General features: G+C 42.0%; 2 protein-coding genes across 3 annotated transcripts; one reads left to right on the top strand and one right to left on the bottom strand.

Annotated features, from left to right (window-relative positions):
• Positions 1–988: 988 nt before the first annotated feature.
• On the top strand, positions 989–12,471 carry mapk8ip1a (mitogen-activated protein kinase 8 interacting protein 1a). The gene is made up of 12 exons (XM_028987337.1): positions 989–1,305; positions 1,645–1,756; positions 2,663–3,010; positions 4,600–4,684; positions 4,884–5,870; positions 7,711–7,786; positions 8,233–8,405; positions 9,043–9,146; positions 9,235–9,351; positions 10,852–10,922; positions 11,007–11,105; positions 11,266–12,471. Exons 1-12 carry the CDS (start codon positions 1,235–1,237, stop codon positions 11,336–11,338), a joined length of 2,316 nt encoding a protein of 771 aa, XP_028843170.1. The 5' UTR covers positions 989–1,234; the 3' UTR covers positions 11,339–12,471.
• A 1,599-nt stretch (positions 12,472–14,070) lies between these two features.
• cstpp1 (centriolar satellite-associated tubulin polyglutamylase complex regulator 1) lies at positions 14,071–18,960 on the bottom strand. Of its 2 annotated transcripts, XM_028987339.1 has the most exons (10): positions 18,796–18,960; positions 16,983–17,085; positions 16,676–16,806; positions 16,509–16,593; positions 16,335–16,420; positions 15,987–16,179; positions 15,794–15,903; positions 15,559–15,622; positions 15,439–15,451; positions 15,205–15,357 (listed from the first exon to the last, which is right to left on the bottom strand). In XM_028987339.1, exons 1-10 carry the CDS (start codon positions 18,836–18,838, stop codon positions 15,337–15,339), a joined length of 849 nt encoding a protein of 282 aa, XP_028843172.1. In that variant the 5' UTR covers positions 18,839–18,960; the 3' UTR covers positions 15,205–15,336. The 2 variants fall into 2 exon arrangements, with proteins under 2 accessions (XP_028843171.1, XP_028843172.1); XM_028987338.1 differs by lacking the exon at positions 15,439–15,451 and having other exon boundaries at positions 14,071–15,357.
• Positions 18,961–19,024: the final 64 nt, after the last annotated feature.

The following is a 19,024-nucleotide window of genomic DNA, read 5'->3' as shown; positions in this document are numbered from 1 at the left end:
CCAGATTGCAGCTCGGTAGAGCAGTGAAACGGAAGTCAGCATCCTGCTATGTGGTTTGCTGTTGCTTTTTGACGACAGAACTATTGGCCAGTGGCAGGAATTTGATGAAGTGACTTGTTGCAAAGGCGAAATCCTGGGGCAGTGGTATGTTAAGTCGCTGAGATCTTTATTCTGGCCAATCGACCGTAAAAAAAATATATATATACATAAATGAAGTAAAAACCGAATACCTTGCAGTGTTTGAAAAGCAATGCCATCTTTGGTCCGGCTCCCCTGCTAGATGGTTGAGGATCAATCTTTTGCACCAGCAGTTCCTTCTGCTGTATATGCCACGTTATTAAACCGTCTCCATCTACCGTGTTTAATTCAAACAATGATACCTACACATACATTCTGATTTTGGCTTATAAAAATGATCCTAGTATACCTAGGTCGCCAAATATGAGAACTTTATTTTGATGGAACGTCTGCAATGGAGACACTGCATCTGAGTAATTAGGAGTGTTCACATGGTGCCATGAGTTAACGCCATGTGGACGAATGATTGGTGAGCTGTGTTGGTTCCCTTTGGCTCTGGTAATAACCAGGCTGGTATGTCCCGGTCAGTCTGTCTCTCGTCTTCCGTCTCTCATCCCTCCATCCTGTATCTCTCCCCTCCACCTCTCTCCTAACACAGATATTACAAAGTAAGATGACATCCATGTCGGAAAGCCCGCGTGGATAAGGAAGACCTTTCCTTTCTTCTCTTTATTTTATAATTCAGTCGTGTGAATGTTTGGTTGAATGAGAGTCTGGGGAGAACCATGTCGTCCTGCTGCCAGGACAGCGCTCCTCCGTGCAGGGGCGGCAACTTGAGCTGCATCGATCTGCACCATCCATCACGGCGGCGACAGGCTTTTAATGGGAGTGCTGAGGACAAAGCTGTCTCTCTCTCTCTCTCTCTCTCTCTCTCTCTACCCCCTAGTCCCACCCAAGCTCTGCCTCTACCTCTTTAAACCCAGAGCAAATGAAAGCCCTGAAAACATGGGGGGATGAAAGGAGGAGCGGAGACGGGAAGCCCCGGGGCTCTGCGGATTGCTGCTGCCTCCCGAAAGTACAGGGAAGGAGTGCCAGGGTGAGGAGGAGCCAGGGTGTGTAGGTCTGAGGGAAGGATGTCCAGCTAAGTGGGGGGGCAATTGGCCGGTAAATCAACCCCCCTTAGCGGCAGGTCCACGCCTATGCCCGACACGGCTCGATGTTGCTCAGCCTGGACATGGAGTCCAATGCGGATGCGGACGGCTGGATGGAGGAGCAGTGGGAGAAATGGTACAGTAGGCATGGGAGCGGGAGTTTATCCTCTTTCCTTGACATTTCAAATACTGAGTGAACAAGAAAAATAGTTTCGCTCCAAATTATTGTTCTTTTAAATGCGATACGTGTGTTTTATAAGTATTTCATTTGGTTATTTGGTTAGCTAAAGCTGTTTGTATTCAATCAAATGGTAGAAACTGTACCAAAATATAAATAAGTGCAAAAAAGATTATGAATTCCCCTTTCACTGCATCGCATAATAACGCTTTAGTTATTTCTGCTAAAAGAAATGTCTTGTGCAAGTCAGCATGTCTCTCTGTCTGCGAGTCAAACGCTCCCCCCTTCTTACCTTAGGCTGACCCATGACATCAGCCTTGGTGAGTATGATGACGAGGACCTTTCAGAGGTCACTGACATCGGAGGTGAGCAGGGGGCCAAGCAGAACCGCCTTATTGTGGACATCAACGTAAGGGCATTTTGACACGTTTTCCAAATGGTTTACTAGGAATGGGAATTATCTGATGATTTTGAAGGGGAAAAGAGAACGTTCTGGTCTCAACAAAGGAACATCAATTTACCCACAAGTATTAAATGGCACAAGACCACAATAATACAGAATAAAAGCAGATTAGCCTAGTAGTTCAGTCTCGTTTCCTTCCCTGAAGTTATGTCAGAGTTAATGCCGCTGTGTTCATTATTATACTCATGCATGCGACGTCCTCAAAATATCCGAATAGACCCAATAAAAAATCTTCTACTATATATGCAATGCAGTCTTATTATTTGTCATAATTGTAAGAAAATGTATATAACTTTCTGTTTTCGGGCTTATCCAGCAGGACAAATTAGCCTGTAGCATGTGCGTACTTCGCAAAATTATGTGTCAGCCCCGAAGGCGCGTGATAATTTACTCCCATGTGGAGCGACACCCTACCCACCCACCCACCCACCCACCCCCACCCTGTCTGTCTGTCATTAGGCAGTCACCTAGCAACAGGGGTAGGGATGCACTGGCATGATGTCGCAGCAGAACGTAGACATGAGGCCTGAAGGCAGTGGGTGTGGCTCTCATCTTCCCGGGTTCCCGGTCATCCGGCCCTCAGCCACATAAACACACGTCGTTCTAGGGACTGACCTGCCTGGAAACCATTTTCCAGTCTTACTCCGAATGTGGCCGTGCAGGTCATTGTTCCTCCTGATTGAATTAGAGCAGCCAGCAGGCTGCAAAACAGCAAGAGCAGGAGGGTTAGGCTGATGATGTCATGCCGAGCTGTGATTGGCTATCTCTCGCTCACTCACTCATTCTCCCTCTCTCCATTTCTCCATTCCCTCCCTTTCAGTGACTCAAAATAACGGTGCCTGATCTTCCCAGGGTCACATGTCCACTGCAACCAATGGGAGTGCAGGGCTGCCGGTGAGGAGGAGGGCAGTCGCGGAGCTGCAGTCAGAGATGCTCCACTTGGATCTGATCGATGCAGAGGAGGGTGGGAACTCGGGGGAAGGAGACGACGACGGAGACGAGCGCGAGCAGAATGGACTGAGGAGGCTGGGCCTGGTTCATGTCGCCCCACCAGTGCCACAGGAGGTGGGAGGTGACGCCAAAACAGCCGCGGCACGACAGCATCCGCCGAGCGAGCGCGCCCCTGTCATCGCCATGGATACTTACCGGCCCAAAAGGCCGACTACCCTCAACCTCTTTCCCCAGGTGCCTCGTTCTCAGGTGAGTCCCTGTCCGTCTGTCCCCAGCAGGGTGGTGTGAACGACTGTGACGTGGGGGCAGTTGTGGCGGATGGAAATAATAAAGACATAGTGGCACACAGATAATGTTTCGGTTTGCTGACTGACCTTGTCCACATCCTATCAGAGGGCAGTGCCCTTCCCATCATCATTAGTACAGGAGATGCAAGGCATCTGGCATTTTACAAGGATGACCTACCTACCTGCAGTAACGAGTACTGTATTTTATTTCATCAACTGCACACAGCGATGGGGTCTGTTGACATGCAAAATCACGCCCATGTGCAGCGTACAGAAAGGAAGTCACATGACAGCTCGTCCTTTTAGGGTTTCTAGTTGCTAGATAATGGCTGTCATCCTGATCTTAAAACTGAAAATGTATTTCAGATCAAGGTGATGCGTGGACTGAAGTGGATGTGCGGTGTAAAAAGTCTCCTGGTGATGGCAGATCATTGCAGAATATCAGATAATTGGTTTGTTGTTTTGTGTGCATGCGTATGCAAATAAGCCAAAACCAGAGATAAACTAAAAAGAAACACAACACTGCAGCGTTTCTTTACAGCATTTTTGTTCAAAGGACAAAAAATAGTCTAAAAAAAGTGTTGGAAGTGTCATAATCAAATGATCGATGCCATCCATGACTGAAGCAAGGTTCAGTAAACTCTGGCTTGTGAGATCAGGGTCCAGATTCAGGTCAGCTCCTCTCTTGCCAGGATGTGTTTACCCTCTAATCCCGCTGGTGTCAACCTCACTTCTGTCTCGGCAATGCCTGGAATTTAAAGGGCATGCTGGGTATGTCATCTCAGGTTGTGGTAGTCAGGAAGGAACTTTTCTCTCTTTTGCTTTGCTTTGCTTTGCTTTGCTTTGTGTGTGTGTGTGTGTGTGTGTGTGTTTGTACACTAGGTTTTCCCATGAGCCTGAGTCAGAAAGAAAAAAGAGACGGGTAAAATTTGTGTCCAAATTGAATTATAGAACAGTGCTAGAATCACATAAAGCCTTAAAAATTAAACCACATAAAGCCTTATAATTACTTAAAATGGCTTAACTTTAGTTTGTTGTTTTACATTACTGAACATTACTATAAAACCTTAAAAAACGTTTCAGCTAATACAAAATTCTGATGATAGCTGGAATGATTGGTACTGAAAAATATAAATATAAAGAGCATGGTACATTTTCACAAACACAAGCCAGTCCATTAAGAAATGATTACTGTTGCATCTGTCCCTTACTTATTTCCACATATTCCACATCACTTTATGTGTTGTCATTTTAATATAACATTGCATTTACTTCTTTGTGTAGTTGTAAATTGTCTCTTTGAATTGTCTCTTTGTCTGCTTGCTTGTTCAGCTGCTTTATTTAACTCTATATAACAGAAAGCATTATAGCTTTACTCTGTTTTTATTGCATTCTTACAGACGTAAATAAAAAAAAAATCAGCTAACATGGTAATATATCCATAACACATCGTATTTAACAGTATTTTATAATGTCTGCCTTCGCTCAGTTAGCATGGGATTAGGGAAGCGTCACCACATTCTGTCCCTGAACCCCTCCCTCCCGTCACAGGACACTATAAACAACAACTCCTTTGGAGAAAAAGAGCGGAAGAAAAAGGAGAAAGTTTCCCGTTCATCCTCTCCACATGTAACAGGTGAGTTGCATAAATGTTTTTTTCCTCGCTAAAGTACAGCTTTGCAGTGCAGCTGCCACAAGACCTGACTTATTGTTCACAAGTGCTTATTTTGTTATAAAAATCCCTGTGTCTTAGCTTGTTACCTAAGGAATAATCCCTGAATTTCCATATGTGTGTGTGTGTGTGTGTGTGTGTGTGTGTTTCTTGTTTGTAACAGGGGAGCTGTCGTCTAGACGTGACCGGGCCAGGCAAGGTCAAAGTGATGAAGTGGGCAAAGCAGAGCTTACCAGCTCCACTGCTCACAGGGCACCGGTGGACAAGCACAAGCCCACCTCGGCACAGCCCGAGGACCAGCCCGCCGCGAGGCGCGTGGCTGGGGACAGAGTCCAGGAGGACGGCAGCCTGGAAAAGGCCCACTACCACACCCTTCACGGCACTAGAGAGATGGTGCGCTGCCCTGCGCACGGCGGGAGCAGCATGGGACAGACAAGCTGTCACTCACACAACAGCCAGGCCGAGGTGCCGGAGGAGCCCGGTGAGGACGCCCACCTGAGCCCAACGCAGCCCACGAATGGGGACAGTCGCCACTCGCTGTCCCAGAGCAGTGACAGTAACCGCATGTCGCTCAGTTCTGACAGCGAGGCCCCGCCCATCGGCTCCCACCACCACCACCAGCCCAAACCTTCCATCAGCGAGGAGGAGGAGGAGGACAGCGTCTGCCCCCCGACCCCACCCAGAAGAACAATCAGCCTCAGTGAGGCCTTCGTAAGGGAGGGGACCTGGCGGGCCATCGCGGAGGTGGATGAGGAAGAGGAGGTGGGGGAGGAGGTGGGGGAGGAGGTGGTGGGAAAGCCTCCGTCCCTGCGGCCGTCGGTCAGCTGCTCAGATGCTCAAGGGCTGAGCTACGACGCGGTGAAGTACACCCTGGTGGTAGATGAGCATGCAAAGCTGGAACTGGTCAGCCTTAAGCAGTGTTACCAGGGCTACCAAGACAGCGACAGTGACAACAACACTGTCTATGAGTCGGCCCTGGAGGAGGAAGACGAGGATTCTGAAGAATCGGAACAGCAGGCGAAAGGTGGTTTAAAGAGGGAGGAGTCTTCGGGCCTTTTGACGGACTCTGCTAGCAACACAAATTCTGATGTGCCACGCTCGCGCAAATTCCGCAACGTTTTCACCAACGGCCATGCTTCTCGCCTCTCGGGTAAGTCTCCATTTCAGCCATCAGCTGATGGAAAAGATGACACGTTATACATCGCAAAATTGCTACCCACAACTGAACTACATTAATGATACATTTCACACATGTATCACCTTGACCTCTAAACTATGGGACGGTGTAGCAGGATTAAAAAAGTATGAAAGATCATTACCAATATGCTTCAAATACATGTTCACACATTTTTCATATAGTTTGTAGCCTGGTGGGTAAAACACTCACCTATGAACCAGAAGAGCACAAAGACCCAGGTTCAAATCCCACTTACTACCATTGTGGCCCTGAGCAAGGGGGACGGGGGACGGGACGACTGTCCCGGTAACTACTGAGATTAGGGCGTCGGCTATTAGGGCATCAGTAAAAATGTAAAATTGTTTGACGGATCATCCAAGAAATCAAAAGACACAATGAATCTTTTCTTCTTATGCTCTGTTCAATTTGACCTCTTCAAAATGCAAGTGCATGAAAAGTTATCACTGATCGTGGCCAGAGAGACGACACAGTCGACAACAGTGAGGATTTGCAGAGATTTACCATTGTTTACTGTACTAGCCTAAATCATAACACATGCCGAACATTTGTTACTGTATGAACAGATACCTGAATCATTGTTGTTGCTGTGAGACATTGAACAGTTACTTCTCCGTGAAGCTGACTGGATGGATCGGACAATGATTCAAGTCTGTTTTAAGTAAAAAGTCATAAAAATCCCTGGTGGTCTAGTGGTTTGGATTCTGGTTCGATTCTCGGTCAGGGTAGAGTTGTGAAAGATTTCCATTAATAAGGGGCAGTGGTGGTCTAGCTGGTAAGGAAACAGACCCCCTAACTAGAAGGTTGTGGGTTCGAATCGCAATCTGCCAATATGCCACTGCGCCTGTCATGGCTGCCCACTGCTCACTAGGGCTGCACGATAAATCTAATCGCAATCGTAATCGCGATGTCAGTCTGTGTTTGGTCACATGACTTTCGATTCGGAGACATATGGGTAGACGGCGCATGACGCGCTTCATCGTACGTCAACGTCGATGCCATATTGCGATAGGCTCTGCTGTGGCATGAAGCATATACATGTCTATGGAGATAAGTGCATAAAAATGCCTCACTCTTGTGCTGCTTGGGGCTGTACAAACCGCTGTACGCTCCAAACCAGATCCCGGGGGATTACATTTCATAGGTAAAGGGGGACAATTGTTTTGAATATATTTGACCATTATAAAATCCCGTTTTATAAGTCTTAACCTTAGCTAAACTAGGCTAAGCTAGCGAAGCTATGCATTCCTGTGTTCAAGTCAGCCTCCAAACAACGTGGCCAAATATAATCAAAACAGTTGTTTAGCCTTACCAGGGTTTGTCGTTCGACAGTAATGTAAAAGAGTTTTTGTGATTATTTAATTTTGTAGAACATTGTATTTTGAAAGCACTGGGCATTTCAGGTTGTTATAAGTAGTTTGTATGTTTCACTTTGAAATTAAACATTTCACTATTAGTATGCAACTTTTCATTGATATACAAGCAAGTGCCCTTTATCACATCGCAATCGCATATCACAATATTGATCTCAATAATCGCAATATGTCTTTTTCCCCAAATCGTGCAGCCCTACTGCTCACTAATAATGATGGTTGAATGCAGAGGACACATTTCGTTATGTCACCGTGTGCTGTGCTGCAGTGTTTCACAATGACAATCACTTCACTTTCACTTTTCACTTAAAAAATCGCTTGCATTCAGAGTTCCCTGAAGTAACACCAACTAAGCATGTTGGATTTGAATGAATCTGGTGCCTTGAGTTCATAAATAGAGCTTGTTGATTGGTTGGTTCTAGGTGCCGAGTCGTTTGGGCTGTTTTCCTGTATCATAAATGGGGAGGAGCAGGAACAGAGCCATAGAGCTGTGTTCAGGTAGGGTCTAGCTCTTTTTTTACACAATTTAAATAACATTTATATAATAAGTATATGTGAATTACAGTCCCCTCCAAAAGTATTGTTGTTTTAGCTGTGCTTTAAAGACATTTGTGTATTACATCAAAAGAAAAATTTGAAAAACAGTGGGGTTTTTTTTTTCTGCTGTGTATTTTTTATGCACAGCAGAAATTTAATTATCGATTTTGCTGTTCCAATATTTTCAGCATGTATGTCAGATTTACAGTTATTAATAAAAATAAATGTTCAGTATCAACAATAGTACATTGATTTTTAAGTGGTTCATCCAGGGTTGCTTAAGCTGCCTGCTGGCGATGTTCACAAATAAATTAAACCACTGTGTGGTCAGTGTCCCAGCATGCTCCAGCTTCATGTCCCCAACCAATCAGGCCTTTTATTGAACCAACTGGATTTGCCCCAAACAGGTTTGTGCCTCGCCATGATGATGAGCTGGAGCTGGAGGCTGATGACCCACTTCTGCTCAAATACCAGGCGGAAGATCTGTGGTGTGAGGCCTACAACATGCGAACTGGTGCCCATGGCATATTCCCTTCCTTCTATGCTGTGAAGATTGCTGAAGAGACTTCAAGTGCTAAAGGTGTGTCCACTATTTATATCACTTGTAATCGTGGTGTGTGTAAAAATTTCATAAAACCTGGTATTTAGGCATATACTGCAAAATCACACCAGAATATTTAACTTTAACAAGATGAAATTGAAAGCAAATTAGAATTTAATAATTAGATAGATTACAAAAATCCTATCTATCTATCTATGTACGTACTATGTATGTATGTATGTATGTATGTATATATATGTGTGCACATATATGCTCATAATAATGGTTGTTGAATGAGCATGAGCTTTGTGGCAGAGCATCTTTGGTTTTTGAATTGGATGAGAAAACAAATTCCAAAAATATGGTGGTCCTCTTTCATCTCAGGGAACTGGGAATTTGCATCACCTGCCTGGCTGTGGCATAGCTTTATGTCAGTGTCAGAAATGTAACCAATATGTTGACTTTATCATCTACATGACTTCTAGTAACAATGTTTAAATATTCTGGCATTGCTTGTCTTGATTAAAGTCTTAACTTTTGAATCTGTGCAGAATTTTATCTTTTATACAAGTATTTTTCCAATATTGATACAATAATGTGTCACAATAATTTTGCTTGATAGCTTTCCTGCTTTATGCACCACAACAGGCCCTTTTAATTCTTGTTATAATTACAGAGAAGAGAACTGATTGGATGGATACATTCTGGGTGAAGTTCCTTGGTTCTGTACAGGTACCATATCACAAAGGAAATGATGTTCTTTGTGCAGCTATGCAGAAGGTATGTTTTTTTATACATAAGCACAGACTGTTTAGCTATTCATGTTGCATTGAATATGTAGTTTAATATGTATGCTTCATTAACACAGATTGCTAAAAACAGAAGAGTGACAATGCAGTTCAGTCCACCATCCTTGTGCATCGTGGAAATCAATATGAGGGGGGTCAAGATCATAGTTCAGGATGACTGCAGAAATGCTGAGAGAGTAAGTGATTCTTTTTTGTCAGTTTTTTTTGTCTTTTTAAAAACTTTGCCTCTGCATTTCTTTGCAATAAGAAAAGTCTCACTCTTAACCCAAACTCTATCTGAAAATGTCTATTTATAAAATTATTATTTTAGAAACAAGTTATCTGGTTTGTCACTTGGATCCTCAGGCATTACATACATGCATACCGTCCCCACACACTGCTCCCCGGGCGCCTGTCATGGCTGGCCACTGCTCACTAAGGGTGATGGTTAAATACAGAGGAAACATTTAGTTGTGTCACCGTGTGCTGTGCTGGTTTACACAATCACTTCCACTCATGTACACTGTAAATTAGGAATGCAATGGTACACAGAAATCATGCTTCAGGATATATCTCTGTTTTGAAGTTTTTTTTTGGTCTGGTCTGGTACAACACAACCAAGTCAACTGAAGGAATTACAATATATATATCAAGGCAGTACAACGGTGAGAACATCACAAAACAATGCATACCAGTTGTCCACAACAGCACTGAGCTATGCTGCAGCCCCGCCCGCCCCGCCTCTTTTTACCTTCATGGCTGCTTTGTTCAATATTGTCATCATTAAAGGCCGCTTGATGATTGATGAAGCTGATGAAGCTGTTTAACACGAGTGAATAGCTGTTGGAAACCATCCCTGTTGTCTTAAGGTGGTGGAGAGAAGTCAAGAGTGTGATATGCTGCCATCAGCAAAAGCTCCCTGATTTGGAGAGACTCAATTTTCCAATTTTTTTGTCTCATTTGCAAATTTTTAAAATTACATTTATTACACAACCTCACGTGTATTGTTTCAGAGTTTTCAGTTTTGTTCTATAATGTAAAAAGTGTAGGTGCATCAAACTTTCGACTGGTAGTGATAGATAATAGTGAGGCAGTGGTGGGCTAGCGGATAAGGAAACCGACCCATAATCGGAAGGTTGCTGGTGCCGGTACAAAACACACATGTGACTATATCCAACAGAGGCAGCAGTGAGTGGCATTAATTGATTAAACCAGCAGTATGATTCTTCTGCCAACCATGAAAACAGTATAAAATCAAATATTTAGGTATATTACCATCTGTATGTGTATCACATACAAGACGATATATAATGATTAGACAAGACATGGAGACAGGCAGTCACATTTCTTCCAATATCAAACAGCTTTGAACAGCTGATTCACTAAAGCTCTTCAAACACAAACTAACACAAAAATGGTTATTAAACAATATTCACAGAATAAGACCATATAAACCAGATGAGGGATAAACATTTCAAAGTACTTCAAAGTACATTTCAAAGTTACTCTGGATGATGTAAATATAAATGTAATAGTAATACCGGTAATTAAACTGGTCTGTTGCATGTAGCAACATGTAGTAACCTGATTGTATAACTTGTGTAGTAAGAAAGTCTTTTGAGCCCAATGCTGCTTCTTTTAATCAAGCTCCACTTTAAACTGACTGAGGTGAATGCTTGTGTCTGTTTTTCCAAAAGGGGGATAAATGCTGCCACTTCTTCCAGCTGAAGAACATCTCGTTTTGTGGCTGCCACCCAAAAAATACAAAGTGAGTTTGGCTCCACCCTGAGTTTCACACTGAGAGCAATGTGCGTACTGCTTTGGAGTCCATGCGTTCTCTGTGCTGTCCCAGGTATTTTGGGTTGATAACCAAGCACCCAGCCTATCAGAGGTTTGCCTGCCACGTCTTCTTCTCAGAGGATTCCAGCACAGCATTAGCCGAGTCTGTGGGGTGAGTGACCTCCTACCAGCCCTAATACAGAATACTGTTGTTCAGGTGACATTACGGTGACATCTCCCGTTTTGTGCATCGTAATACTGTCCTGATAAATATAAATAATAGTACAAAGCACTGCAAATATTTGATACCTTTTTATTTGTCTTCACAACAGGAAAGCTTTCCAGCAGTTTTACAAAGAACACTTAGAATATTCCTGCCCAACGGAGGACATCTTCCTCGAGTAACCTGCACTGTATGGTAAACTATTGCATTGTTGTATGATTTGTCATAACAAGTATTGCATGATGGACTATAGATATACTTTGAATTGTTATCATTTATGGCAAGATCTTGTAGACAAACAAACAAATTGCTATTGGACAATGCTTCACGTTCACATGATGTGTGAATCCTTTCCCGTTCACAAATTAAATCAGGAAGGTCATTTCATGAGATGTCTTCAAGTCACCAAGTTCTTTTTGTTGACCCGTCTTCTGCTTTTTTGCATTATCGTAAAAGCGGAGGTCCAAAAACTGTCTACACAGAGTTCTGGTTTTAAATGCCAAATACGAAAGCATCTCCTCGAACAACATGCTCATCTAGTTTTAGTTAAAACTCTGTAAAGAAACATCAATCTTTACTATTAGCCAGTCTGACTTCGTGTGCACCGATAAAGTCGTCTAGTTCTGCTCTGAATCACTCCCTCAATGAATGTTTACTTCTTGCGGACTTTTCTCAGCACTGTCACAACGCTGAATTCAGAACTGGATAAATTGATAGATTTATATACAGAGTGGTGTGGTTTAATTTAATGTGAAGAAGGGTGGTTATGTATTCTCAAATGTATACCATATTAAAACCAAATATGTAGAACTATTTCAGCATATCTCCTATTTATCATTAAAATATAAGATTCCTGTAAAAAGAAATGATAAAATCAAGGGATGGTGGATTGAACAATTAACCCAAACCAAATTGCAAAATATTGCACTGTTGAATTAGGCTGCAGTGACCCAATAAATCCACAACTGTTTCGGGAAGAATATTGAAAAGACAAGTTGGAAAAATATCCAGAAACTGACATTTCAACGTCACCACACTGCAGTCACGATATATTCACATTACACTGGTTTGCAGTGTGAACTGATGCATACTGTGCACATTAGACAGGTTCTACGTTACAGGACCCTCTGATGAAGGTGCTGCATTATTTTACACGAGCGGAAGGGCCAGATGTGTCTTCGGATCAATCATGCAAATCACAGATTGTGCCTAATTTCATTTTGTGACAGTTATCCATTGTGTATTGTCTTTTTTATTTTGAATGAGCTGGTGGGTACAGTTGAACTCATGTGAATAAATGCTGTTTGTAAAGGAACTGTCCTTTGGTCTTGTCTTCAAGGTCAATTTATAATTTAATTTTTTTTTTTTTTACCTACTGATGTCTGTTTATATCTGAATATTCCAGAAGTAGTTCACAAAGTGTATTTCTTCAAATCTTGAAAGTGCAACTATCAAATGAATATTAAATAACAAATGTATGGTGATGATTACAGTGGTAACATATCATAATAATTAATAATAATAGTGTATTTATAATTTAAAACAATAGACACTTGAGTACACTAAGATGACACTAAAATCTGGCCCCACAAGCACAAACTACTCTATCATCTAAGGTGGAGTACTTGGACGTACTGTAAAGTAAATGAAGTCACACCAGAAAGTATTTTTAATACGTTCCAGCCTTAGTCTAAAATAGATTTGGGTATAGTTTTCGTTTACAAAAACTATACCGAATGGTTCAAAATGGCAAAGAGAGTACATGTTATGTTATTTATGGGAGCTACAATGATCCAAATGAGAAGTGAGAAAACTGTGAACCAGGACGGCAGTAGTATGGTTGGGGTGAGGGAGGGATGGAGGAGATTGATATTATGACGATGACAGAATGCAGACTGGGTAATGTTATTTATATGAGATTGAACAGAAATGGTCCTGTCCAGGATGACACCCAGACTCGTAACCTGCTGAGAGGGGGCGACAGAACAGTTATCAATATCAATTAAAATACTGTTGATTTAGTACTTTTGTAGATGAATTTAGTAGATTAAATATAAATAACAAAAGATAGAAGAGAATCCGGGGGTTGGATAATGTTCTTATACAACAAGAATAGTGACTTAGGGATCAGTGACTAAATCTGCTCTAATGAAGGTAATAGAGTTCTGGTTGTGTTGGTGTGAATGATACAGTTCTTGTAATGGACCAGTTCAATAGCATACCGTAGGACACGACACCTCAAACATCGTGATTTATAAAGGAGTTTAGTTTTTACAAAGGTGTTTGTCAAAGGAACACGGCCACAGTTCAGGAAGTCCGGTTCACAGGCTCCTCCTGCCATGCACGGAATGACTCGGTGAACAAATCCTTTTAGTGAACTGATTCTAAATATTCCATACATATAAAAGAACTTCACTAGTCTGGAGGAAAACAGACACTGCTCATAACCTGGATAATACCATTCCTACTGTCAAGCATGGTGGTGGCCTAGCGGGTAAGGAAGCGGACTCCTAACTGAAGGTTGTGGGTTCAAATCCCAAAATGCCATGGTTCCACTGGGGTCCCCCATCCCCACACACTGCTCCCTGAGTGACTTTCATGGCTGTGCTCTGATGAGTTAAATGATAATTTTTTTGTGTGTGCTGTGCTATGTTGTGTATCACTTTCATGCTGCAGCAGGAACTGAGCGGCTATTCTGTAAAGTGCGAAAGATGAGTGCAGTGTGTGGGGAAGATGCATTGCACTCATCTTTATGGGTTACGGTGTAGATAAACGACACTGAAATCTGTTTCAGAATAAGGCTGTTAAACAAATACTTTCTGGTGGCACTTTAACAGCACTAAGCGGCCACACCTTTTTGTTTGTGATCACACAAAAAGGCAGGGCTAAGTGAACAAAAAACGCTAAGGCTGAATGATGTTCATCTTCCTAATGATGATTTTTAATTAGGATGTTTTTTTACATCAGACAAATTATAAACTAAATAAAATATATAAAAAAAAAAAATAATACAAAATTGAACTTAATTAGTTAGATTACCCTCTTTTGAGGATTACCCTCTGCCAAATATCAAAAACACATAAATAATACATAATACATAAACACAAACAAATAAATATAGAGATGGATTCAATTAAACTTCATGAGGGGCTGCAGAAACATTGCATTCAATATGAAACAATCACTTATTAAAACATAAAAAGTTTCACATTTCAAATGTCAACTGCTTTAATAGTTTTGATGGAAGCATTTTACTTCCAGGAAGAACAACAATGTTCTTTGCATATTTGACATGAATCCAGAATCCTCTCAGACTTTTACTTAGATCCGGACCCAGAAGCTGTCAGAGAAGGTCAACAACCTGCTGAGAATAACCAAATTCTCAATAAAGGACAGACACTTGCCTTGATGTTTTCCACTATCCTAATATTAATGCAGACAAGCAATTAACCCCTAAAATTTCTTCATAACCTGAGAGCATGCAATGCACTGACAAGAGATAAACTTATGAAAATAGTTCGATTATTAAACTGGTTAACTGCACACAGGTTTATTCATTAAGATACACATGAAATATTTAATATTTGCTTTATTTTTTCGATGACTGGAGAAGGACTATTTATTAGTGCAATTATTTACACAGCCTAGCAGTTTAAATATGAGTCAAATGATTATGTTCACTGCAGTAATCTGCTTTATTGTGCCGTAGTGAAGCACGAGTGCTTGTGGTCAACATTTGCAACTACAGAATCGCGGACGAACAGACAAATTTTTAAATGTCCGTGTTAAGTGCAACGAGGCCGAAATGACCGATTTGCGCCTTGCACTGCTCTCACTTAAAAGTCCACTACCATCTGAGGACATTAATACATGATGGTGGAGTGGCTTCACTCCACCATCCCACCTTTTTGAACATTCCACGCTGTGATTCAAAATTAGGATGGTATGCAGCACAACTCACTTGTGGCTTGCTCTGCGACTAGCACTAGGGCGAGAAAAAGAACCCAAAGCGTGAGGTTGCTGAGGGTGGGAGAATCAGTTCTCAGAAGAGTCGGTCTCCTCCGTGGATCCGTCACTCTCCATCTCAATGCGCTTGCGCGGGTGGAGGGACTTGCGTGGCGAGGCTTTCCGTGGGGGCTCTCTGAGACCAGCAGCACTGCCGCTGCTGTTGGACGTGGGGCTAATGGAGATCTGGGCTATTCTACGGGCACAAGGGAAAGGATAACAAATTAAGGTGACGTTTTTTTTTTGGGCCACATTTTCCGGGGTGCTGTGGTTCTACCTGGAAATCTTGTCTGTATGTGGCACAAATAAACACAGGAAAATGCATTACAATGTATTCCTGTATTATTCCCCTACAGTGAAGCACAGGAAGCATGTTTACAAGTACAATTATACTCACAGTCTCTCCAACTCTTGGTCCATCTCAGGATCTATAAGCAGATCAGACTTGCTTGGCAAGGCTCCTGTCATTGTCACAAATAGCACCACAATTAGAACATGGGGGGAACGTTCACCATATCAAATGAAATATCAATTAAATGAATTAAGCTACTTCAAAAAGTGTGTCTTTTTACTAAACTAGCACATTCATCATGATGGTTAATGACAGCCCTCTGTTTGTCTGTCACCCTCACCTATTTCCTGACTGATCTTCTCATTTCTGGCCATGGCGATCAAAAAGCCATAGAAGGAAACCCTCTGAGTGTTTTCCAGTATATCTCTGATGGCAGCAGGAGATGGGTGGCTGCAATAATAAATAAATAGACCTTCTGTAAACTGGCTTGAGAGCAGTGAGGATTCGGCACTGCATATGTATCCTAGTCTCACCTGTGCTTGAACCTTTCACAAAGCCCCATGATGCACTGGGTAAATAAAGTGGAGTCCACCCCCTCCTGTGAAGCCTCATCTTCCACGGCACTGACCAGATGCTCCACCGAAGTGGAAGTGGGGACAATCACGGTGTTGGGGCTCTTTCCAGACAGCAGGTCCTGGTAAATCACAGACACGCTCTCCAAGAACTCTGGTCAGGGAGACAAAAACATGGGGTTAGGAAATGTGAGCAGGTGGCTGCACATGAAATGCATCTTAAACAATACACTCTCTGCCATGCTACTTTATAACTTCCATTTACCTAAAAATGATAAGTTGTGTATAATATGATTGAAAATAACAAACCTCCATAATAGAACTGGATCTGAAAAGCATAGAGGAAATCAGAAAAGGACACAAGGCAGTCCATGGCATCATCAATCAGGACAATTCTGCAGAACGAGAAAAGTAGAGTCGTAACAACGAATCGCTTCATCATGCACGGTATCTGTATGTGGATTCAGATAAACGTAAACCTACTTAGCAGCGCTTTGGACCATCTCTGGAGGATAATCTGGGCAAATGAGCTGCAGCAGCGAACAGTACTCCAACACTGCCAGCAGATCTGCAATACAAACCAGGGAATCTTGAAAGATCCAACTGCTACAGGTATCTGGTGTAGTACTGTAGTGCCCATGTGCACAAACCTCCATTTTTCCCAATCTGCCTGAAGCATCTCCAGAAAATCCTAAGGAAGGATGCTCTGTTGTGTGGGGTTGCCTTGACGTAACTGAATTCTCTGAAGAGAACGTGGTTGCCATTCTTCACACTGCTAAAGCTGCACAGTGAAAAATGTTACAAACCTCCCGAAGAGAAAGACAAAATCACATCATGCTATCTGAACCCGACAGTCATGTCTTCAAACGTTATACTCTTGAATTACAGCCACATTAACCATTAACCAAGTGGCCAAGGGGACTTACAGAAATATGAAGGGAAAATACCATTACTTACTATTCAGCAAAGTAACGGGCAACACCAAACTGAATATATTCCTCCTTATGTTCAAGAAGTTGCGTGACAGCATCGTTCAGGTAAAAGAGCACGTTGGTCTCAGCTGCAGGGGAGAAAATGACTGAACATTACCACCTCTGTAAAGTTAGCACTGAGTTCTGTATTGGATTTTCTCTTACTCAATAACCCAAACCACAGCATCTACAGCTTGTAAACGTATGTGCATGATGTACAGTCGTGGCCAAAGGTTTTGAGAATGACACAATTACTGGTTTTCACAAGGTTTGCTGCTTCTGTTTTTATTATGGCAATTTGCACATACTCCAGAATATTATGGAGAGTGACAAAATGAATTCCAATTATGAAGGAAATGGTCGCCATTTGGCCCAGAAGTTGATTGACAGCATGCTAGGGCAAATTGCAGATGACTTGAAAAAAGGACCAACATTGCAAATATTGACTCTTTGCATAAACTTTATGTAATTGTAAATAAAAGCCTTCAAAACTTAAATGCTTTAATACTTCAGATACAACTGACAAAAAAGATCTAAAAACACTGAAGCAGCAAACTTTGTGAAAAACAGTATTTGTGTCACTCTCAAAACTTTTGGCTGACTGTACTGTAGCGGTGTTCAAAAACAACATTTTATGTGGATATATTGTATCGATATAGGGACGTGAACAATCTATATCTTTGTTAAAACATTAGTCCACCAGGTGGTGCTGTCGAGCGTTTTCTTTAGTGAGGTCATCAGAGATGAGAATCATCCACTCCTGTAGATGGCGCTGTTCCGCTGGGTATTTTTAATTACCGCTTGGCTACTCGGGCAGACTGAAACTTCAAAACGCTAATCATCTTGTAGATCAGCTCTTGTTTACATTTTGAGCAAACTGTAGAATATCACAATATATCGTGATATAATCGAATGGTGATCTTTTTACGTATCATGATACGTATCGTATTGAGAGATCTTTATCAATACACGCAGCTACTGTCCATGTACACAATTACTGGTTTTCACAAAGTTCAGTTTTTATTATGGCTATTTGCATATTCTCCAGAAAGTTATGAAGAGTGATCTGATAAATTGCAAATCCCTCTTTGCTATGACAATGAACTTAATTTCCGCAGGAAATTCAGCCATGCAGCAAAGATCATTTCAGTGATCTCCTCGTTAATACAAGTGAGAATGTTGAGGAGCACAAGGCTGGAGATCATTCTGTCATGCTGACTGAGTTAGAATAGCAGACTGGATGTTTAAAAGGAGGGTGATTCTTGAAATCATTGTGCTTCCACGGCTAAACGTTTGGCCACGACTATTCATGGATTTACACACGTAATTTGTCCCCAATCTGAAAGTCATGACATCATGACATGAATGTATATTAAACCATCCCCCGTCTTTCCCATTGGAAAATGTTATTTTGAAACGTTGCATGCCGTTTCAATTATTTCGCATTTCCACAATTTATCGGCTGCATAAATTGAAAAACCAACATGTGTGTGTGTAAGTTCACAGACATACATGACTTGTGAATGTTGAGATTTCTAGTTTTTTGTTTAATGGGTTAAAGCGAAGAAAATCCAGCGAAGACATATGAATGGCTGTCGAATACAGAACTCAGAGCTAATTTTATTCAGGTAACCTTACCTAACCTTATATTAGCACGCAATACAAAATATTCTTAAACAGAAAAATTTACCAAGTCTTTCCTTTAGTAGAACCAAGACGCTAGAAGGCACTATGTTAGAATTGTGTTCTGGTGGTCTCAAGACCCTTCCTTCGCATTAGAAGAGAAGAACACGACCTACCGATAAACTCCTCGGCTGTTAAGGCGAAGCGGTCAAAATTCATTTTCTTTTCTCATAATCTCGACGCTCGGCGCTTCGTGTGGGATTCTGCGATGCGTCCTATTTACCGGTTACCACAACAGGACGAGAGACCAACATAAACGGTCCCCCGGAAACACGGTGTAGTAGAACAGTTCCGGGGCGAGAGGTCCAGATAATACAAAGAAATGTGCACTCAGCACCACTTTAA

This window comes from Denticeps clupeoides, chromosome 7 (assembly GCF_900700375.1).
Source record: "Denticeps clupeoides chromosome 7, fDenClu1.1, whole genome shotgun sequence".
Taxonomy (NCBI): domain Eukaryota; kingdom Metazoa; phylum Chordata; class Actinopteri; order Clupeiformes; family Denticipitidae; genus Denticeps; species Denticeps clupeoides.
The sequence above is the reverse complement of the archived record's forward strand: the minus strand, read 5'-3'. Positions and strand labels throughout refer to the sequence as shown.